Raw genomic sequence first — 23,504 nt, forward strand, 5'->3', positions numbered from 1 at the left:
TAAACTTCCATCTGGTCCTCATGGTCATGGGGTGGCTGCTGCACCTCCAGGCATTGGGCCCATGCTCCAGGCAAGAGGAAGAAGGACACACACCAGTTGAGTCTGTTTCTATTTATCAAGAAAGTGGCTTTCCTGGAAGCCCCACTCACCAGACCTCACTTATATCTCATCAGTCAGAACTGGGTCATGCAGCCAAGGGAGTCTGCATTTAGGGAGTCTGAAGAGGTGGTATAGGGGTATTTTTAACTGGGTATATTACAACCTTAGACAAAAATAGTATTGTATTACTAAGGGGAAAGATTGTCAGTAACCTCTTAGTGCCTCGCCCAGAGAGTGTGTGTGCACAAGCTTGATCATGTGTATATGTCACCTCATTTCCTGTTAGAGCCACAATTCTGGGGAGAAAAAATATTTTCAACTTATTGCCAATGGTCACTCCATCAGTCAAAAGCCGAGAGATGGCTTGCTCAAGTTAGTATAATTTGCAGATGATTTATTTACAGGATATGAGCAGGATGTACAAACGCCAACCAGGGGAGTGCCCTATCCCAGGGCTTCTAATGCAGGTGCTCTTCCTATCTCTGGACCCAGGAGGATGAGAGGGAGAGGGGCTGCTGGAATCCCAGGGAAAGAGAGGGATGGGGAACAGATCGCCTTGAAAGGAGCAGTGATCTTCTATCGAGGGACACAGCCAGCTTGAGTCAAGCTCAGGACCTCCCACTGAGCGCCTCCACCTGCTACACACAGCCAGAGGACAGAGCACCCAAGGGTGCTGATGCAATCCCTACAGGTTGGCATCGAGGCGGAGGGCAGGGTGGGAACGGGTGCAGAGTGCATCCGGAGGGACAAATAGAGTCATCTGGCAAAGCCATCCTGTTTTGAACAATATTACGTATGAAATTCTAGACCCAGGAATTAATTTCAACAATTCCTTGGAGGTTATTGTAATCAGGCCTAATTGTATAGGTGTAATCTCAGTTTGCAGTAAAAATGTATCCCTGAAAAATTACTCCTGAAGCTAATTTTGATATATCTGCCTTAGAAGATATCAAACATCGGCCGAGGAGAACAATGAGCAAATTCTTGTGTTTAGTTTCTAATGCAGCAGAAAGCCTGCTCCTCGGGATCGGACACACCCAAGTGTAAATCCTCTTTCTCCCGATTACTAACCTGATGTTGATCTTGGGTGATCAAGCATTCTAAGCCCCAGTTTCCCAATCTGCAAAATGGGAATAATAATAGGACCTATTTTGCTGGGTTGTGAGGGAATAAATGAGAACATTCATGAAACACTCAACAGAGGGCCTGGCATACAACAGGTGCTAAGGAAATGTTGGTTCCCTTCTTATGTTGTCCCCGTGTGGAGGACCATGAGTCAGTTTAGGCAACGACTCTTTAACTAAGAACCACTATACGCTAGGCACTGTGTTAGGCACTTTATATTCGTCATTTTGAAACCCCTTAATAATTCTTCAGATAAATGCTGTTTCCATACATCGTTGAGGAAACTGAGACCTGCAAAGCTTCGGAGAGTTGCAAGGTCACACTGGCAACATGTAGTGGGTAAGATCCGGCCCAGGTGTGTCTGATTTCAAGGGCTGTGTGTCCTTGGCTGCATCCATGCTCTGCCCCTCCCGCAGGCACTTGGACTTCACTGTGGAACGGCATTCATGCATTTGCAGCATTTCCCCCTTTTGGCAGATGTTAACTGGCGTTTGGTCTTTAATCACGGCACAATTGAATCTGTTTTCCTACAGAGTTTCATTTTATAAAATTGGAAACGGTTTTGTAGGGAGGAAAGTCTCTTCTAGCTGTCATGACATCATACATAAGCGGACAGTCTTCAAAGTTCAACACAGGAGTGCACGATTTTGTTGGCTGGGGCTCGAGATTGAGCGTGAAAGCATCCCGTAGCCCCTCACAAAAGGGCCGTGCTCGGAGCTGGCACCTGATAAATATTTGTGTAAAGAGTAAATTGGACTAAGTCACTGCACTCCTGCTAGACCATCCTCCCCCTGATCCTACCCCGTTATCTTGGCTCAGGCTCACACGCTGGGCTTTGTTCCTGGGCCCCTTTGCAGGTGCTTAGTGGGGGTCGATTACACTTAGAATCACAGATAGAGGTGAGTGAAGGAGACAAAGAGGGAGAAGCAGCTCAGAATGAGATGACAGACAAGATTCAGCCACAGAGAAGCCCGAGAAACCCAGAAGAGAAAAAGCGACGTGTCAGTCACTCTGAGGGTCCCAGGAAACCGCTCTGGAATAGCTGATTTAGACTGGATGCTGCTTCTGATCGGGTCTTAAACAGATTCCTACAGCATAACTTCCTCCCCCATTTTGTATTTCCACTTTACACAGGGAATGTGAGTGTGTCAGAGAGACAGCACTGAGCCCAGGAGATGGCAACTGATTCCACCAAAAGGCTTTAACAATATTTTCTTTAGACATCTAGACCCACTTCATCCCCTGACATTCCAGAATAGTCTCTTGAAAACGAAATATAGAGGAAACAGAAGAAACAATATCGAGGTAGGCCCATCTTATTAAGTCAAAGGTTAGTTTTCGGAGCCCTGAATAGAGGGCACTTGGCTTATTCTCACGGTCTGTCTGCTCTTCGCAGCCTTGGCAAGTCTGGCTGTGGAGGGTGTGCCTTGATGACCACAGGTCAAGGGCAGTTGAGGACAGAGAGAGAAGGGACAGTACTGCTGGGGCAGTGGGACCTTAGAAGGTTAATTCAGAGCAGATGCCAGAGCACTAGACAGAAGTCAGCCATAGGACAAGGGAAACAAATGGAAATTGGTAATAGGAAAAAAAAAATCTGTGTTGAAACTTAGAAATGCTTGAAAAGTAAAAGAAGAAGAAGAAGGAGAAGAAGAAGAAGGGAAGAAGAAGAAAACAAACAAACAAAACAGGAAAAACTCTGTTCCTGTAAATAAAATTCCTGAAATCCTATGATTGCATTATTTAAGTAAAATGTGGGAGAAGGTAGCCTGTGCTGGAACCAGCCCTGCTCTGGAGACCTTTGGGTTTGCAAACCATGGGCAAGTCACTCAGCCATTCCCGGCTTCACTTTCTTCACTGGTGAAATCAGGAGTGCCTTCCAGCTTTATGAATCCATTCAGAGGGCTCAAGAGGAGAACAGGTCTTGTGCACATATGTCTGGTTCCAGCGCACAGCCAGGACACGGCTGAGAAGCCTTGGCTTTGGGGGCTGCCATGTAAACACAAGGTAGGATAAAATACAAAATAAACACAGCCACGGTGACCAGAAGGAACCCTTCCTTGGGGGTAGGGGTGGGGAGAGTGCAGACAGAGAGGGGGACGCTGGGCTTTGGCACAGACAGCAAAGGCAGAAAACCTCTATTTCCACAGGCCGCCCGGGCTCAGGTCACTGCTGCCCAGCGCCCTCCACCTGGACAGGGAAAAGCAATCTTCCGCCCAGGTCTCTCTCAAGCCATCTCCCCAGGAATGCAGATAAGAGTACCAGACCTGCTCTCCTTCCTCTGGCAGGAAGGTGGAGGGGGCAACCCAGCAGGATTTCCTGGGTAACTCCTGCCCAGGTGGCCAGGCTGCACCTGGCGCCACGCTTTCCAGGGGACCCCAACTTTCCTTTCCAAAGGAAAACAGTTCCTGCTCTGAGGCTGCAGCCTTCTGAGCTCTGTGCCTTGAGCTCTGAGTGGGCTCTGCTAAATGAAATTCGGAAAAGGAAAAATAGATTTGAGGCTTGGCCAGACTTGGTGTGCACCATGACATCTGCAGTGTTGCCTTCTGAAAACATTCTTCCAGTAAGAACTTAAATAATGTTTTCCAGGAGCTTGGGGCTGAGGCCATCTGGTTCCTCCCACAGCCCCTGGATGCAACGACTGAGACTGCTCATGTCTGCCCTTCCCAGCGGCATTTCCCACCCGACCTCAGCAAAGCATCCAGTGTTCCCATAACCCGGCCTCCAGACCAAACTGAGTTTCTCCTTCCGTTTGGGGAGTGGAAGACAGCAAATGAGGAGGGCTGTCGATTCTGAGTCACCGTGCGTGTGTGTTCTTGTGCCCCGAGAGCATTGTTGAAAAAGGCACTAGTCTACTCGGGTGGAGAACTGGGTCTAAGTTCATGAAGCCCATCTCCTGGCCATTCTAGTCCTGTCTTCCGAAGGCCGCGGAGGAAGATGTCCTCACGTGAGCTCTGAAGTTGGACACACCTGGGTTTGAAGCTCCACTTTCGGCTGGGTGATGTCCGCCTCAGTGTCTCCAGCCGGGAAAGGGGCGGGTCAGCAGCGGCCCGGCGCGGGGTGGGCTCCCGGGCTCCCGCACGCACGTGCGCGCCGCCTCGGCCGCCTCCCCCGCGAGGGCGCTGAGGATGCCCGCGCTCGTCCTCGGCGTCGCGCCCGGCCTCCTCGGGGAGCCGCGCGGGTTGGGCGCGCTCCCAGGCGCATTCCTAGCCGGGCAGCCCCTCCTCCTCGGCCTTGGCCAAGGGGCTGGCGCCTCCCCGCCTCGCAGCGATTGTCTCGTGCGGGCGGCTGCGGACGCTCCTGGCCGCTGCGGCTGCAGGTCGGCGCGCGGCGCACCTGGACCCGGGACTGCGCCCCCCGAGCGCGGCGGGCCCGGCTGCGCTCCGGGGTTCCCGCCTCCCTCCCTGCCCGAGCCGCTCGGGGCCGCGCGGAGCCCCGCTCCCCGCAGGGGCGGCTGCGGCATCGGCTTGGGACAACCTCGGCAGGGAAGGCAGACAAAGTTATTTCCCCTTCCCAAGCAGAAAGGTTCCGATTGGCAAGATGGTGCCCAACTGTCCCCGCGCGCTCTTCCTCCTGCTGCTTTTCCTCGCCTGCCCCGAACCGCGGGCTTCCCAGGTCAGTGTCCCTCCCGCCCCTCCGCTGTCCCGCTTGCAGGGGAGGCCACGCCAAGGCCGGAGGACCTGGGCTCGCCACATTCCACCGGAATGCTCGGCCTGGGGGCTTGGAGCGAGGCTGGAGCTGGGGTTCAGTTTTCAGAGAGAAGCGTGAGATCCCCCCCATCTGTCATCGGATGCATCGCGGGCCGGGCGTCTGGGAGAACCCGGGCTGGTCTAGCCGAGCAGTTTGTGCGAAAGCCTCGGTCCGCTGGGGGAAGGGAGAGAGAGGGCTCCGCGTGAGAACCGAGCGTTGCAGAAAGATTGCCCTGGGATTTATGAGACACTGGTCTTCCTCAGGTCTCCAGAAGAGCTCCCTGCTCACCCAGTTAGGGGTAGAGGTTGTCCCCTCCCCTCCAACTTCCAACATTTAAATTTCTAACTGAAATATCATTCTTACCACCACCAACTTTTAAATTTATTTATTTATTTTATTTTTGGCTGCGTTGGGTCTTCGTTGCTGCGCACGGGCTTTCTCTAGTTGTGGCGAGCGGGGGCTACTCTTCGTTGCGGTGCGCGGGCTTCTCATTGCGGTGGCTTCTCTTGCTGTGGAGCACGGGCTCTAGGCGCACGGGCTTCAGTAGATGCGGCGGTGGGCTCAGTAGTTGTGGCTCACGGGCTCTAGAGCGCAGGCTCAGTAAGTTGTGGCGCACGGGCTTAGTTGCTCCCGCGGCATGTGGGATCGTCCCGGACCAGGGCTTGAACCCGTGTTCCCTGCATTGGCAGGCGGATTCTTAACCACTGCGCCACCAGGGAAGCCCCACCACCAACTTTTAAAGGCTCAGAACTTTCTTAGCAGTTCGCCGCGTTTCCCAGGCAGAGACAGGTGGGAGGTTTCTGAAGCAGCCTCACCTGAGCCTAGGGGATCTTAGATTTGGGACTGCATTTCTTTCCCACACTTGCAGGCAGCTTGTCGTTTAATTTTTCTCTCCCTGACGTTTGTGTCTGTTGGAGTCTCAGTGGACTTACGTGCTTGACCAGATTCACTTTTACATTAAGCAGTAAAAACTCATGGTTAAAATTAAGATAAGAATGCAGATAAAAATGCATCTTGTAAAGGTGAGACTGGAATTGCTCAATTCAGAGCCAGCTATCACCAGACTGGCTCTGGAAACTGGAGACCCCTCCCTCTGTGACGGCGTGTCCCGTGGGCTGTGGGGCAGCTACCCCAAGAATACCGTCCATAGCAATAATAGTAACGGCAGACGGAAAGAAAGCTCGCTGAGTGATGAGTGCTGGATTCTTTGCTAAGCATCTTCCAGGCTCTTTATCCTCAGAGCAGCGCTGTGAGTCGGGAACTATTGTCATCCCCATTTTGCAGATGAGGGAGCTGAGATCCAGGGAGATTCTGACTTACTCAAGTTCACATGACCAGGAAGGAGTGGAGTAAATTTAATCTCTCTCCTTGGTCTCCAAGCCTTTTCCCTTCCCCGCAGACTCTCAACCCATGGACTGAATACCTGACAGGCACATCCGTGGCCACCTAGAAGCCCTTGGGGCGCAGGAAGGGGTTCCAGGCAGGGAGAACTCAGTTCAGACCAAACACGGGCCCGTGTGTGTGCAGAATGCGGTGAGTTGCCACTGCAGGAAGTCACTCAGCCACCAGGCAGCAGAAGCCTGGTCTAGGGCCACAATCAACCCACGCAACAGAACAGTGGGGTGTCCCACCCACTTTGCAGATTACATAACAGAACCTGAGGCCCAGAGCTCAAAGCCAGAAGCACAGGTAGGTGCATCCCTAAGCCGTAAAAATTCTAGTGAAACTGTCTTTCACCCAAAGTCCTATGTAGTCGGGGGAATCTCACCCCTAATCCGTGTCTGACTTTTCAGCACATCTGTCCTGGGTCACTTTGCAAGATTTCTGTGACCTGCTGTTGGAGAGCCAGTGGTCCTGGTGAAGGAGGGGAGATTGAGCAATGTGGGGATCCCGTAAGTGGGGGCCCTTTCCCAACACTACTGCCCACTCTGTGGCCTTCCCCCAGGAAGAGAAACAGCCTTGCTGGGGAGACAAGAAAGGGAGAACATTTAACACACCCCACGCCTCACCCTCTTCCCCCACGATGGCTCTCGGCCTCCTCGTTGCCTGTGGGGAGGGGGGGGCTATGGCATTTCAGAACGTTTCCCCTTCTCCAAAACCTCTCCTTGTGATCACATGTCACAGGGTTCCAGATTCCACCATTAGAGATTCATTCTTTTGGTTGTCCACTCCCAGTTGATACATTGCTTTTTACAGTTTAATGGGAAAGAAATGTTTTTGGTGTACATCTCCATGATTTTAACCATAGAGTTATGTTCTATATGTGGTACTCACCACCACAGTCAGGAGACAGAACAGTTCCACCACCCCAAAATGACATCATCATGCCCTATGTAGTCACACCCTCTGGCCACCCCAGCCCCTGCCAACACTGATCCGTTCTTCATCATTATAGTTTTTTCATCTTTACAATGTCATATAAATGGAAGCAAAAAGTACATGGACTTTTGATTCTGACTTCTTTAACTTAGCATAAAGCATTTAAGATTCTTCCATGTCGTTCTGGGGATGCACAGTTCCTTCCTATTGCTGGGTAGTATTCCATTGTGTGGACGTATCACAGCTTTTTTTTAATCAATTCAGCCATTGAACTGAATGACACCCATGGTATCAGTTCCAGTTTTTGGTGATTATGACTAGAGCTGCCATAAACATTCCCATACAGCTTTTGTGTGAATGTAAACACTCATTTCTCTTGGGTAAATATCTAGGAGTGGGATTGCTGGGTTATATGGTAAGTGTATCTTTAACTTTGTAAGAAGCAGCCAAACTGTATTCCATATCAGTTGTTATCATTTTGCATTCCCACCAGCAATACATAAAAGACCCAGTTGCCCTGCATCCTCACCAGCACTTAATATTATCAGGTTTGTTTGTTTGTTTCTAAGTCACTCTAATAGATATGGAATGGTATCTCATTGTGCTTTTAATTTCCATTTCTCTAATAACTGATAATATTGACATCTTTTCATGTGCTTATTTGCCATTTGAATAGTTTACTGGGTGAAGTGTCTGTTCAGGCCCTCTGCCCATTTTCCAAATGGGTGGTTTGTTTTCTTATTGTTAAGTTTTGAGTATTCTTTATACAGTCTAAATAGAAATCCTTTATCAGATGTGTGAATTGCCAATATTTTCTCCCTATCTGCAGCTTGTCTTTTTTTTTAAATTTATTTATTTATTTAGTTATGGCAGTGTTGGGTCTTCGTTTCTGTGCGAGGGCTTTCTCCAGTTGCGGCGAGCGGGGGCCACTCTTCATTGCGGTGTGTGGGCCTCTCACTATCGCGGCCTCTCTTGTTGTGGAGCACAGGCTCCAGACGCGCAGGCTCAGTGATTGTGGCTCACGGGCCTAGTTGCTCCGCGGCATGTGGGATCTTCCCAGACCAGAGCTCGAACCCGCGTCCCCTGCACTGGCAGGCAGATTCTCAACCACTGCGCCACCAGGAAAGCCCTGCAGCTTGTCTTTTAAAAAATTTTTTAAATTTTATATTGGAGTATAGTTGATTTACAATGTTGTGTTCGTTTCAGGTGTACAGCAAAGTGAGTTAGTTATACATATTCATATATCTATTCTTTTTCAGATTCTTTTCCCATATAGGTTATTACAGAGTATTGAGTATAGTTCCCTGTGCTATACAGTAGATCCTTATTGATTATCTATTTTATATATAGTAGTGTGTATATGTTAATCCCAAACTTGTAATTTATTCCTCTCCCCACCCCACCTTTCCCCTTTGGTAACCATAAATTTGTTTTCTAAGCCTGTGAGTCTGTTTCTGTTTTGTAAATAAGTTCATTTGTATCATTTTTTTTTTAGATTCCACATAAGTGATGTCATATGATATATGTCTTTCTCTGTCTGACTTACTTCACTCCATATGATAATCTCCAGGTCCATCCATGTTGCTGCAAATGGCATTATTTCATTCACTGCAGCTTGTCTAAACAGTGTCTTTCCCAGAGCAAAGATTTAAAATTTTGATGAAGTCCAATTGATCGATTTTTTATTTTTATAGATCGTGGTTTTGGTGTCAAGTCTAAGAACTCTTTGACCCCAGATCATGAAAATTTTCTTGTATGTTTTCTTCTAAAATGTTTGTAGTTTTGCATTTTTATATTTTGATCTGTAATTTATTTTGAGTTAATTTTTGTGTCAAGTGTGAGGTTTATGTTGAGATAAATACTTTGCATGTAGATTTCCAGTTGTTCCAACAGCAGTTGTTGAAAAGACTGTTGAATTGCCATTGAATTGTCTTAGCAACTTTGTCAAAAATCAGTGCATCATATGGGTTTATTTCTGCCAGTAACACACTATCTTGATTACTGTAATTTTATTTATTTGGCTGCATTGGGTCTTCATTGCGCATGGGCTTTCTCTAGTTGGGGCGAGCGGGCGTCTACTCTTTGTTGCCGTGCATGGGCTTCTCATTGCGGTGGCCTCTTGTTGTGGAGCATGAGCTCTAGGCACATGGGCTTCAGTAGTTGTGGTGCACAGGCTCAGTAGTTGTGGTTTGCGGGCTCTAGAGCGCAGACTCAGCAGTTGTGGCACACGGGCTTAGTTGCTCCAGAGGCATGTGGGATCTTCCCAGACCAGGGATCGAACCCCTGTCCCCTGCATTGGCAGGCAGATTCTTAACCACTACACCACCAGGGAAGTCCCGTTACTGTAATTTTATATAAGACTTAAAATTGGATAGATTTTAAGACTTTATTATTCTTTTTCAAAATTGTTGCAGTTATTATAGCTTGTATTTCCATTAAGATTTTAGAATCGGCTTGTCTCTATCTACAAAATTCCACTGGAATTTTGATTGGAACTGCATTAAACCTATTGATCAATTAGGGGTGAATTGGCATCTTAACAATATTGAGTCTTCCAGTCTGTGAAAACAATATGTCTTTCCATTTATTTAGATCTTCCTTGATTTCTCTCATCAGCATTTTTTAGTTACCAACATAAACATGTTTTGTTAGATTTATATCTAAGTATTTCATTTTTGGAGCTATTTTAAGTGGTATTAGGTTTTAAATTTTTTCATTTCCAATGCTATATTCCTCGTATATGGAAATTCAGTGGGCTTTTCTGTGTTGACATGGTGTCCTGTGACTTTGTGGAACTCACTTATTAGTTACAGGGCATTTTTTTGTGTGTAGATTCCCTCAGATTTTTTTACATAAACAATCATGTTATCTGTGAATAGGGGCAATTTTATTTCTTCCTTTCTAATCCGTGTGCCATTTATTTATTTATTTAGCCTTATTACACTTATTTAAACTTCCAGTACTGTGTTGAGTAAGAGAGTGGACATTCTTGCCTTGTTCTAGAACTTGGGAAGAATGCATTCAGTTTTTTAATATTAAGTGGGATGCTAGGCTGTGGGTTTTTGCAGATGCCATTTGTCAGGTTAAGGTTCTCTTCTAGCCATAGTTTGATAGAGTATTCATTATGAATGGATGTTGAATTTTATCACATGCTTTTTCTGCTTCCATTGATATGATCCTGTGGTTTTTCTTCAGTCTGTTATTAGATTGGATGACTTTGACTGAATTTCTAAATTTATTTTTAATTTTTTAAAATTGAAGTACAGTTGATTTACAATGCTGTGTGATTGATTTTCTAATTTTGAAACCAGCCTTGCATTCCCAGATAAACCCTAATTGATTATGACATCGTATACATCGTCTATATTTCTGGATTCTACTTGCTAATATTTTGTGAGAATTCTTGTATCTTGTTCATGAGGGATATTGGTGTATAGCAGGGGTCAGCAAACTATGGTCCATGAGCCACATCTAGCACACTGCTGGTCAAATCTGTCCACGCTGATTACTTACATGTCATCCATACCTGCTTTTTGCACTGCAATTGCGGAGGTGAGCAGTTGCAACAGAGACCCTATGGGCTGCAAAGTTGAAAAATTTGACTCTCTGGCCCTCTTTCTACAGACACAGTTTGCTATCCCTCATCTATGGATTTCTTCTACTGTCTTTACCTGGTTTTGTTACCAAGGTAATGCTGGCTTCCTAAAATGAGTTGTGAGCTGTCCCCTTCTCTTCTGTTTTCTGGAAGAAACTGTGTAGAGGTGGTGTCAGTTCCTCGTATAATGTTTTGGTAGAATTGACCAATGAAACCATGTGGGCTTGGAGATTTCTTTTCTGGAAGGTTTTTAACTCTGAATTCAATTTCTCTGACAGATACAGCACTACTTAGGGTAGCCTTTTTCCTTTGGGTGACTTTTGGTAGCTCGTGGCTTTCAAGAAATTGTTCCACAGTCCTCACTCTCTCTTGCGGCAACTGTTTTTAAATGCCCTGGAAATTACTCCCCATTTCTAAACAATTGATCTCCTGTAACGACAGATGAGTACTTTGTTCCATTGTTCGCTGCAGAGCCAAATAGTCTACTATGATTAATTTCCTTTCTTGTGTAACTCTTTGGTTTTCCTCAAGATTTTTCTCTTTTGCCCGGTTCGTCCTCTACATAAGCACAGTTGTTTCCAATAATCTCTTCCCTAGTCCATATTCTGTCGGGCTGCTTTCCCCCTGGATTCCAGTTCTGCTGACCTTCTCTGGGCTCATGGCCCTGTGGCTACCCAGGGACTTTGGCCTGAGCTGGAGTTTATGTTTTCTAGATCATATGTCTTCCTCTTTCTTGGCTTATTCCCTTGTTTTTTTGAACACATTCTCAAGAAAATGATGTTTTAATCCGCGATCCTTAGGCCTTCCCAAATCACTTTCCTATTGTGGATGTTACCATTTTTCTACCCTGAAACTTGAAAGCAGCCAACGGTAGCACCATTATCCCCACGCTGGGGGGTCTGATGTGCCTGAGGGAGCGGCAGCTGAATCCTCATGTTGGGAGCAAAGCCAGAGGAAGGAGCGAGAGGGGGGAAAATGCCCCCATCCAATGTCCCCCACTGACTGAGTCGGGAGGGAAGGAGGTGGGGAGGGTTTGAGACCTATTCCCTGGTCTGAGAACAAATGAGATGAAGAAGGGTGGAAATATGAAAACCCAAGTATGTTCCTTCCCGGTGTAGTATGGTCAGCTTATCAATGTCGATTCTACTGCCAGTTGCGTTGGATTGGCTGGACTCCAGGTTGAGATGGATTGCTGTTTACTTCAGAACTCAGCACAAAAGGCCACCATGCTTGATTAAAGGTATCTGCCGTGCTCGCAGCACCAGGAGTATTTGCTACCCTGCAGCAGGGTTTTATACACCAGCGCCTGTATTATAAGAATACATGGGGGTGAGCGGAAGCTACGGGGACATGTGAATCATCCATATTGAAAATGGGGCATTTCATAAAACAAATATTTGGTGGCTGCCATGGCCCAGGCCGGGAACAAAACAGACAAGGACCCTGCATTCGGTTTTGAAAGGGCTGCTCTAGATCTGGAGTTGGCTGATCAGGGTGGCAGCTTGAGCTGGGCTCAGCTGGGTTCTTCTGCTCACTGGCTCCAGGCTCCGCTGTTCGGGTCTGGGCTCCTCTTCATCTGTGGACGGCTGCCAGGTTAGCTGGGGCTGGTTGGTCCAGGGTGGCTCTGCTCCATGCAACCTCTCATCCTCCAGCAGGCTAGCCTGGGTTTTTCACATGGTAGAAAGTGGTCAAGGGCCAGGGCTAGCAGAATGCCCAAGACTTCTTGAGACGCTGTTCTAAAATGAAGCTGGGATTTTGGCTTCCTCCAAGTGTGGTGAGGCCAACAGATCAGGAGACACTGCCGGAAAAGATCAACAGATCAGGAGACACTGCCGGAAAAGATCAACAGATCAGGAGACACTGCCGGAAAAGATCAACAGATCAGGAGACACTGCCGGAAAAGATCAACAGATCAGGAGACACTGCCGGAAAAGACCAACAGATCAGGAGACACTGCCGGAAAAGACCAACAGATCAGGAGACACTGCCGGAAAAGACCAACAGATCAGGAGACACTGCCGGAAAAGACAACAGATCAGGAGACACTGCCGGAAAAGACCAACGAGCACGGAAAAGACCAACAGATCAGGAGACACTGCCGGAAAAGACCAACAGATCAGGAGACACTGCCGGAAAAGACCAACAGATCAGGAGACACTGCCGGAAAAGACCAACAGATCAGGAGACACTGCCGGAAAAGACCAACAGATCAGGAGACACTGCCGGAAAAGACCAACAGATCAGGAGACACTGCCGGAAAAGACCAACAGATCAGGAGACACTGCCGGAAAAGACCAACAGATCAGGAGACACTGCCGGAAAAGACCAACAGATCAGGAGACACTGCCGGAAAAGACCAACAGATCAGGAGACACTGCCGGAAAAGACCAACAGATCAGGAGACACTGCCGGAAAAGACCAACAGATCAGGAGACACTGCCGGAAAAGACCAACAGATCAGGAGACACTGCCGGAAAAGACCAACAGATCAGGAGACACTGCCGGAAAAGACCACAGATCAGGAGACACTGCCGGAAAAGACCAACAGATCAGGAGACACTGCCGGAAAAGACCAACAGATCAGGAGACACTGCCGGAAAAGACCAACAGATCAGGAGACACTGCCGGAAAAGACCAACAGATCAGGAGACACTGCCGGAAAAGACCAACAGATCAGGAGACACTGCCGGAAAAGACCAACAGATCAGGAGACACTGCCGGAAAAGACCAACAGATCAGGAGACACTGCCGGAAAAGATCAACAGATCAGGAGACACTGCCGGAAAAGATCAACAGATCAGGAGACACTGCCGGAAAAGATCAACAGATCAGGAGACACTGCCGGAAAAGATCGTGTGTTACTTACAGTTCTCTCGAGGAGGGAGCATGTCATACCAAGTTGGGCGACAGAGAGAACAGCAGGCAGAGAGAGAGGGAGGCAAACTTCTGGAAAGCCTTTACTGGGGGGTTTGAGGGAAGAAATGGGTGAGACAGGTTAAGGGGACTAACCGGGTTAAGACTGGCTAGTTGGAATAATTGTAGCAGGATGGCGGTATAGGGCTGCCCCTAGTTGTCTGACACCGAAGCCCAGGTTTGTTGGCGGGGACTGGACAGGTGTTAGTGTCTCACAAGCTTCGGAGCCAGATAAGCAGGCGGATGGGCTCTGGTTCCGTTGGTTTGCTACCAAAGGTGTGCTGGGCACGGGCAGGAAGGGTGTTGTGTTGTTTGCTGCCTCTAGGAATTTGCTGGCCCTGCCACAGAGGGGCAGTCCGTGCCAAGTCAGCGTGGCCCCAGATGTCAAAACATCACATACAGAAACTAGACAATGTGGTTAATCCAGAGCCAGCCTTGGAACTGGTATATCGCTTCCAGTGCATTCTGTTGGCCAAAGCAAGTCACAAGACCCGCCCATATCCAGAGATGGGAAAACAGACCTCCCTCTGGATGGGAAGACTGGCAGAGCCTCCTTGCAGATGGTGTGGGTGTGGGGAGGAAGAGATTGCCATTCTGCAAACCTTCATCAGTAGTGATCCAGGGCTTTACTCCCCCCAGAGACGGTGTTCAGATGAATGGGTGGGGTCAGGGTGAGGATGGGTGACCCAGAGGCTGTCCTGGCATCTTCCACTTTCTCCAGCAGCCTCCACCTTCCCCTGGCACCTTCAGGAGGGGGACTCTTTCCAAGTCCTGTCAAGGACGGCCCTGATTACGGAGAAGAGTGGAGACCCCTTTGCTCCGTGGGGCAGTTTCTGGCCCCCGGGGGCGTTGGGCAGCGAGTGCTGAGGGTGTGAACCGGATGTGAACAGCTGGGGAAGAAGGCAGTGCCCTGGGTTCTCGGGTTGGCCTGGAGTCTTTCGGGCAGGAACCGATGCCCTCCCAGGCCTGCTCCCCCTGGAGGATCCTGTCTGACCCTGGACTTGATTCCAGGCAGACCAAGCCAGATGCCTGCGGAGCTGCTCACCCCACCATCTGGGCACGGGCCCTCCCTCCATGCGCCCACCTCGACCTGCCTCCCAGCCAGCTGCCCCAGGAGGAGTGTCCATCCCCTGACTGTTGACAGAGGCCCGACGGTGCCCCTGATCTATAGGGGCAATGGTGGGCTGCCATGCTTCTACCAACTTTCCCAAGGCTTGTGCAGCCCTGGGGCCCTGGGAACAACGGGGCAGACTCCCTGAGTGGGTAGAACTTTCTGTGTCCTTTCAAACCCTCCGCCTGAGTCTTCCCTGCTTCTCTGGAGTTGCCTGGAACCTAAAATAAGGATGTCACAGACATCTTCATTTAAGAAAACAATAGGCACCTACAATTTGACAGGACCCAAACCTACCCATTTCAGTAAGTAAATCTATATCTCGAGGAAGTAACCATCGATTTTCCCTGTATGCGGGAAAACGTGTGTCCCTCTGGCAGTCTGGGCACCAGACTCTCCAGAGGGAAGCAGCTTAAATGGGAAGCAAAGCCCAGGGAGCTCATCTTGGGGCTGGGTTTCCAGGTAAGACTGAGGCGTGACATCATTCACATCAAAGACTGGAGGGGTGGGGGTGGGATGGCAACTTCAGGGACTCAGGAGACCCTAGGCTGCCCCCTGACCTCACTGCTGTCATCTGGTTGGCTCCTGACTCAGACATTTCTCTTTATGCCGGGGATTAGGTTACCTCTAGACCCTCAACAGAAGTGGCGCACTGCCAGCTCAGGAGATGCCCTTCCCTCTGCTCTCCTAGCCTGGATTTCCCGTCTCTGCAGGAGGGGTTGGGGGCAGAGTGTGATCGGTCACTGGGTGCACGGCCCGGGGAGCCGAGAGAATCAGATGACTCTTGGCTGATTTGAAGAAAGGGAAAGCGCCACGGGTGTCTGTAGGCTAAAAAAAGACAAAAAGAAAAGCTTCTTCCAGAGAAGCATCAGACACCATCAGTCATTTACACTGTGGTGTGAAAAACATACAAACTTGTCAGTATCACCTCCCAGGGCTTCTCTGATTGCGTAATTCAAGATTTTACCTTCCCAGAAGGAACCTAACCAGTAAGGTAATGTGCTCATTCTACAACTATGTCCTGAGAGCCTTTCCTGCCGGGTGATTTTCTGGGTCTGGCAAGGCAGCAGGGCCCGAGGCAGTGTAGCCAGTGGATAAGACCCTGAGCGCCTGATGTGTGTTCTGGCTCCCATGCTTCCCGGCTGAGGGACCTGGGGCAAGTTCCTGCCTCTTGTGAGTCAGCCTCCCCCTCTGAGATGCCTGTCTAATGGGGTTGTAGGAAGGAGAAAATGAGTGACATTCAAAGAACAGGTCCAACATGAGGGCTCAGTACGTGTGAGGGGAGAGAACGATGAGCTGGACACAGACCCTGTTGTCACGTGGCTCACCAAGCAGGCAGAGAAAAACAAGACAAACCTGAAAGTATCTGGAGGCAGACCGTGGAAATGGGGTCTTGTGTTGGAGGGTGGCCAGGAGGCTGCTCTATGCTCAGTAGGCAGGTAAGGGCTCTTTGAGAAGGGGGCTTCTAAGGGAAAATGGAAAGACAGGAGCCTGGCTTTCAAGGACCAGGGGCAGAATCTGGGCAGAGGAAACAGCCAGTGCAAAGGCCCTGAGGTAGAAGTAAGCTTGCTGAGGTGTGTGGAGAAACACAGAGGAGGTCTGAATATTGGGACACAGAAGGTGCCTGATCTGGACACAGTTGGAGGTGGCAGGGCTTGATCACATACGGCTCTGTAAGCAGAATAATGCCCTCCGCCCAAAGATATCTATGTTCTTATCCCAGAAACCTGAGAATCTTACCCTGATTTTAGCCCAGTGAGTCCCGTGTCGGGGTTCTGACCTGTGTCTTTTGGGAAGCTTAGATTGCAGGAGGGCCCGGGAGGACGCAGGGAGAGCAGGTGGGACGCAGGTGCAGGTACAGGACAGGATAGTTTCTGTCGCACCGTTGCCTGCTCACGGAGAAACGCTTGGGATTTTTCGCTAGCGAAGGTAGGAAGATCTGAAAGTGCACCACGTATGTCATTCAGCCTTGACAACCATCCAGGTGAGTTACTTTAAGAGTAAGGACTCCAAGGCTCCACCTCTCACGCATGGCCACGCCCACCGCACTCACCTCATCAGTCCCCTTCATTCTGCCCACGCTGCCCGCCAGGACCAGGCCCCCCAGCGCCCCCCGCCTCCTTGGCGTCAGCCCCAGGAGACCCGGTCAGATCCAGATGTCCACTTTCACAAGTCACAGAAATCTTGGGTCATGTGTGACTGTGCACACACGTGGGCTGACGTTCCCTGAAGGGTCCGTGCGTGTGTGTTGGGGGGGACGGTGGGGGGACTGAGAGGGTCGGCTAGCAAACTGGGGCCTCTGAGCCCCTCGTCCTGGTTCCCTCGGGCTGAAGAGAGAAGAAGAACGTACTTTCCCAGTGGGTGGACTGGGCACAATGTGACTGGTAAGGTAGCCTCGCCATTGATCAACCGGACGCCCTGAGCCTCAGTTTCTCTAGCTGTGAAATGGGGATAACCATGCCTGCCTAGGGGGGCTGCAAGGTGGACTAAATGAGATAATGATGGCTCCGTTTCTTACGTCAGTGCCTGGCAAGAAGTAGGATGCTTAGTGAATATTTGTGGAATAATGAATAAATGAATGAATTATGGAATCATTCTGTTGTACATGTGAAACTAACAGAATGTTGTATGTCAATTATACCACAATAAAAAATGTAATATAAAAAAGAAGAAAAGTCAGACAAAAAATGAATAAGTGAGGAGAAGGTGCAATATACTAAGTTTCTTTTTCCTCTTCTTTTCCTCTTTATTTTCTCAACTTCCTCTCTCCTTCTCTACTCATATTCGGTCAAGTCCCAAAAGGAAGTAAGCAAAACATGCCCCATTTCTGCAGCCAGGAGGTCCTCAAGTTATGGAAAGAGGTGAGGGGAAGGCCCAGTACCAGGGGGCTCCACAGGGGATTGTGGCTGGTTTTATATGTGTGTGTGTGTGTGTGTGTGTGTGTATGTATCTATGTGTATATGTGTATGTGGTATGTATATGTGTATTGTGTATGTGGTATGTGTGTGTATATGTGTATTGTGTATGTGTGTGTGTATAGTGTATATGTATGTGTATATGTGTGTATGTGTGTGTATGTGTATGTGGTATGTGTATATGTGTATTGTGTATGTGTGTGTGTGTATGTGTGTGTGTGTGAACGGAGCTCCCCACTGGGCTGGGCGTTAGGGGAGATATTTGCTGGAGGTAAAGTGATGCAGTTAAAGGCACAACCAAGTGTGCAGGTGAATGTGGCCACTGGAAGCTTGGCTGGGCAGCAGGCAGGTGAAAGAATATGGTGGATTTGGGGAGTAAGATGAGGAAGACTGCCCTGGGCTCACACTTACATCTTCCTTTGCTCCTCATTCATCTGTTTTGTTGGTTTGCTCAAATGAGCGTCTCGTGTGCACTCAGGTCCTGTCCTCAGTGATGAGGATTCCAAGTTGTCTATAACTTGTTCTCTGCCCTCAGGCATGCAAAGGGGCCAGGAGAGAGGTGACCAGAGGTGGCTGCCAAGGGGGTGCTGGAAAAGGAGGGGAGTCGGGAGATGGACAAAGGAGGGCTCCTGGGGGTTCTCCGTGGACCCCTCTCTGAAGTGTCACGTCAGGGTCTGGAGGAGGCTGCTGGGATTTCAATCCTGGATGCGTCACCATGGCCAAGTGACTACTTGGCTTCCTTGCCTGTGAAGTGGGTGTAATAATGGTGCCCATATCCCGGGGCTGCCGTGAGCATCTAACGAGTTCGCTTGTGTGCGGTGTGGTGGTAGTGCTGCCTCTTGGCTCCCACTGTTGTCATCGCTCCCGTGGCCATTTCAAAAAGTAGACAAGAATTGGGTTGGGGCACAAATATAGAATTTTGGGCAGCCGGCCTCGTAAGAACCCAAAATGCCCTGAGTACACAAAGGGAGGCTCTGCTGGAGGGTTGTGATAGCTAATTTTATTTGTCCACTTGGCTAGACCAGATATTTAGTGAAACACCAGTCTCGATGTTGCTGTGAAGGTTTTTTTTTTTTTCTTTTGGTCGCACGGTGTGGCATGCGGGATCTTAGTTCCCCGACCAGGGATCGAACCTGCGCCCCCTGCAGTGGAAGCACGGAGTCTTAACCACTGGTTTGTCAGGGAAGTCTCTGTGAAGGTGTTTTTTTAGACTTGATTAGCATTAAATGGTAGACTTTGAGTAAAGCAGGTTGCCGTCCATAATGTGGGTGGGCTTCATCCCAAAGACTGAGGTCCCCAGAGAAGGAGGGCTTTATGCCTCCAGACGGCCTTTGGAGCTACAGTACCAACTCTTCCCTGGGTCTCCAGCCCACACTTTGCATGAGCCAATTCCTTAAAATAAATCTCTCTCCTTCGCTCTCTCGCTACAGGGTGTGTACAGATACAATTGGTTCTTCTTGGTTCTGTTGCTCTGGAGAACCCTAAGACAAGGGCCTTGGGCACCTCCCCAAGCAAAATTCCCTCACTTCCCCCAGAAGTGTCCTTCCTTTACTCTTCTGTGTGGGTGCTGGGTCAAGGTCACTGGGATGAGAGAAGCTGAGGAGTTATAACCCGCTTCTGATTTGGTCTAAAATTAAAAAAACAAAACAAAAAACTTCCGGAAGAAAAAAATCATGTGCAAATTCTACATGACTCAGACGCAAAGGGCCTCGAGCCTTGGCTAGCAGGCACACACTTGGCAAGTGTGCTCCGTCCTTTCACAGATCTAAAGGCATCAAAACATCTGTGTTCCCATTAACAACATGCTGACATGACACATAGCTGTGGCTTAGAAGAAACCAGCGTGAGATGGCCCCTCCGAGGTCCAAGGGGTCATCCGTGGCTGCCTGGAGGGGTCTGGGGCTCTATTGTCCTTGAGGTGGCTCTCAGAAATAGTCTGCACTGTGCCAAGACTGTCGCTGTCAGGATGACCATCGAGCCAGGTCACGTGAGAATGGCGCCTCAAGGACCCCCCATCCTTGTGCCCCGCCATGCCTGGGCCCTTCAGGGCTTTGAGAGCTGGGCTTCATTTGTAGACTGAGCCCAGACGGCAAGGAGGCCTGGATGGGGTGGGAAGGTCCGCCTACCGAGTTCTGGCACGGGGATGGGGTGAGCTGGGGGACACACATCGTCTTTGTCTGTGTCCACCCCTGGGCCAGCAGGTGGGGTCTCGGGAGCTGGTCAGCCTTCCAGGAAGAGGGGTGTTGTAAGCTCTGAGGCGTCTCCATTAGATCTATGTGAGAGGATGGGTTGGAGAGAAGATGGACAAGACTTTCCCTGGAGGTGCGGTGGGTTGGATGGAGGATAGTTCTGTGACCTCCTCGCTCCCAGGAGCCTGACTCAGCCCCCTCCCGCCTGGCTCTCGGCACTGGCAGGTGTGTTCTAGAACCACCTCTGCCACCTCCATCCCAGCTCAGGACGAGCTGGCTGGGGTGACTGCTGTTGCTACTTCTCTCTCTGCTTCTGGTCTTCTCTGCAAGCACTGCCCTTGGTGTTGAGTTCAGTGAAGCACCCAGCCCTCTGAGGCAGAGTTTGACACCAGAAGCGGTAAATCTTGATCTTTTTCCTACTCAAGGATGGAAGAGTTTCACTGCATGTCTTTTCTTGGTTCCGTTACAAATACGTTATTAACTCTAAGAAATGGAAACTAATTTTCATTATTTATTGTCAATGGCATAAGCCAGGCTTGGAGCCAGGTATTGAAAGGATGCAAACTTAGACCATTTGAGGGTCTCTCTTTGAGAAAAATATTAAAAATCAGAGTCCTGGAAGGGGCTTCCATGGGGGCGCAGTGGTTAAGAATCCGCCTGCCAATGCAGGGGACACAGGTTCGAGCCCTGGTCTGGGAAGATCCCACGTGCCGCGGAACAGCTAAGCCCGTGCGCCACAACTACTGAGCCTGCGCTCTAGAGCCTGTGAGCCACAACTACTGAGCCTGCGCTCTAGAGCCCGCGAGCCACAACTACTGAGACTGCGTGCCACAACTACTGAAGCTCGTGTGCCACTACTACTGAAGCCCACGCGCCTAGAGCCCATGCTCCGCAGCAAGAGAAGCCACTGCAAGGAGAAGGCCGAGCACCGCAAGGAAGAGTAGCCCCTGCTCGCCACAGCTAGCGAGGGGGCCCTGGTTTGGCAGCTTCCTCTGAGATACGCCTTCCCTCCCCCTGGTATGGAGCCCTCCTCTTCCCAGCCCTTCCCCCACCTCCCCCCACCCCCCCCCCGCCTGGATTTGACCTTTGCCCAGTCATAGCCTTTTTTTTTTTTTTTAAGGAATTCCTTTACTTTTATTTATTTTTATTTCTTATTTATTTAGTTTTGGCTGTGTTGGGTCTTCGTTTCTGTGCGAGGGCTTTCTCCAGTTGCGGCAAGCGGGGACCACTCTTCATCGCGGTGCGCGGGCCTCTCACTATCGCGGCCTCTCTTATTGTGGAGTACAGGCTCCAGACGCGCAGGCTCAGTAGTTGTGGCCCACGGGCCCAGTTGCTCCGCGGCATGTGGGATCTTCCCAGACCAGGGCTCGAACCCGTGTCCCCTGCATTCGCAGGCAGATTCTCAACCACTGCGCCACCAGGGAAGCCCTGCCCAGTCATAGCCTTTGTGAGCCTTCCTGCCCAAGTGGGCGGTTGCTTTTTACAGTTGGGGTCTGGGACCCTGAGATGGGAAGCCAGCTTTCACCGTGGCAGGGCCAGGCTGAAATTCAGATGGGTGACACCTGAGGGTCCAGCCTGTTTCCTGTCCCCCAGCCTCTGAGACCCTCGCAGTCCCTCGCAGCCCCCTCGGGCCGACCTCGTTGACGAGCTATGTTTATAAAGAAGGAAATGATCCATTCCCATGTGTGGCTTCTCTTGGGCCAGCGCAGATGGTGGGTGTGGGAGGGGAAGTGGGCAGGCAAATGGAGGGGGGCAAGGAGACCCCCTTCTTGGACGGAAGAGAACACAGAGGAACAGAAGTGAAATTGAGGCTCAGGGTCCAACTTTTCCTCTGCTCGTTGACATGGAAATGATGCCACAACCCAGAGTGGAGAGTAAAGAGCTAATGTAGGACCTGCGTCCCTTGGTCCAGCACCTGCAAGGTGATGCTTCTGTGTGTGTGTGCATGTGTATCTAATCCAAAAGTTAAAACCTCACAAAAAATGAACAGTGTTTGTCTTCGGTCATGGGACTTGTCCTTTGTTCTGATGTGTTTTTCTGCGTTTCGAATGGTTTTGCAGGAAGCATGCTTTATATTTATGATCAAGCAAAACGATAAAGCTTTCTCAGTTTGAAAAGGGGAAACACTTAGGTTCTCAGTCCCCCTCCTATGATGTGATTTGTCCCCATGATGCCCCCTAATGTCCCCAAGGCGCAGACCTCTTGAGCATTTGACTTGGTGCGAAGCTTTCTAGCCTGTCATCCATCTCTGCAGATAAACTCAGTTATGCCTCTGAGGCATATGCTGAGGTCCGCTGCAGGTGATGGATTCTGAGCGTGGCTCCTGTGGACTCCATTTCCAGCACTTTGGGATCAAGGGACTGCCCTGTTAGTAGCGGCTGCTGCACACACCCATCAAACCTCATGTCGACAGGCAGTCATTCTTTCCACTGGCACCCTGGCTCTGCCCCTGCCATGCTGGCTTGCCAAGAAGACAAGGATCTTCCTTTTTTTTTTCCTTGCAAACTTTATGTCTCCCCCCCCCCACTGAGTTTTATTGAGATATAATTGTATAATATAATATAAATGTGTAATAGTAGTAGTCCAAGGTATACAACATAGTGATTTGCTCTATATATATATTGTGAAATGATCACCACAGTAAGTCTAGTTAACATTCATCACCGCACACAGTTGCAATTTTTTTCTCGTGATGAGAACTTTTAAAATCTACTCTCTTAGCAACTCTTACATATGCAATATATTGTTGTTAATTATAGTCGCCATGCTGTACATTACATGCCCAGAACTTATTTATCCTATAACTGAAAGTTTTTTGTTTTTTTAATACATTTATTTATTTTATTTTTTTATTTTTGGCTGTGTTGGGTCTTCATTGCTGTGCGTGGGCTTTCTCTAGTTGTGGCGAGCGGGGGCTACTCTTCATTGCGGTGCACGGGCTTCTCATTGCAGTGGCTTCTCTTTGTTGTGGAACACAGACTGTAGGTGCGCAGGCTTCAGTAGTTGTGGCACGTGGGCTTCAGTAGTTGTGGCTCGCTGGCTCTAGAGTGCAGGCTCAGTAGTTGTGGCACACGGGCTTAGTTGCTCCGTGGCATGTGGGATCTTCCCGGACCAGGGCTCGAACCCGTGTCCCCTGCATTGGCAGGCGGATTCTTAACCACTGCGCCACCAGAGAAGCCCCTAACCAAAAGTTTTGACCTTTTGACGCCCTTCACCCACTTCTCTAACCCCCCCACCCCCTGCCTCTGGCAACCAGCAATCTGTTCTCTGTATCTATGTGTTGGGGTTTTTTTCAGACTCCACATATAACTGAGATCATACAGTACTCATCTTTCTCTGTCTTATTTCACTTAGCATGATGTCCTCGAGGTCCATCCTGTTGTCATGAATGGCAGGATTTAATTCTTTTTTATGGCTTTTCCTACATTTTCTTTTTGCATTCATCCATCAGTGGGCATTTAGGTGGTTTCCATGTCTTAGCTATTGAAAATAACACTGCAATGAGCATGGGGGTGCATATATCTTTTCGAGATATGATTTTGTTTCCTTTG

General features: G+C 49.4%; 1 protein-coding gene across 1 annotated transcript in view; it reads left to right on the top strand.

The window, feature by feature from the left end:
* The first annotated feature begins 4,482 nt into the window (after window positions 1-4,482).
* Window positions 4,483-23,504, top strand: part of FBLN7 (fibulin 7) — a 48,723-nt gene continuing 29,701 nt past the window's right edge. The window contains exon 1 of the mRNA XM_036874083.1: window positions 4,483-4,836. Within this exon, the coding sequence (XP_036729978.1) occupies window positions 4,762-4,836 (75 nt within the window). The 5' untranslated portion in view covers window positions 4,483-4,761. The remainder of the gene's footprint in view (window positions 4,837-23,504) is intronic.

This window comes from Balaenoptera musculus, chromosome 13 (genome assembly GCF_009873245.2).
Source record: "Balaenoptera musculus isolate JJ_BM4_2016_0621 chromosome 13, mBalMus1.pri.v3, whole genome shotgun sequence".
In the NCBI taxonomy this organism is placed as follows: domain Eukaryota; kingdom Metazoa; phylum Chordata; class Mammalia; order Artiodactyla; family Balaenopteridae; genus Balaenoptera; species Balaenoptera musculus.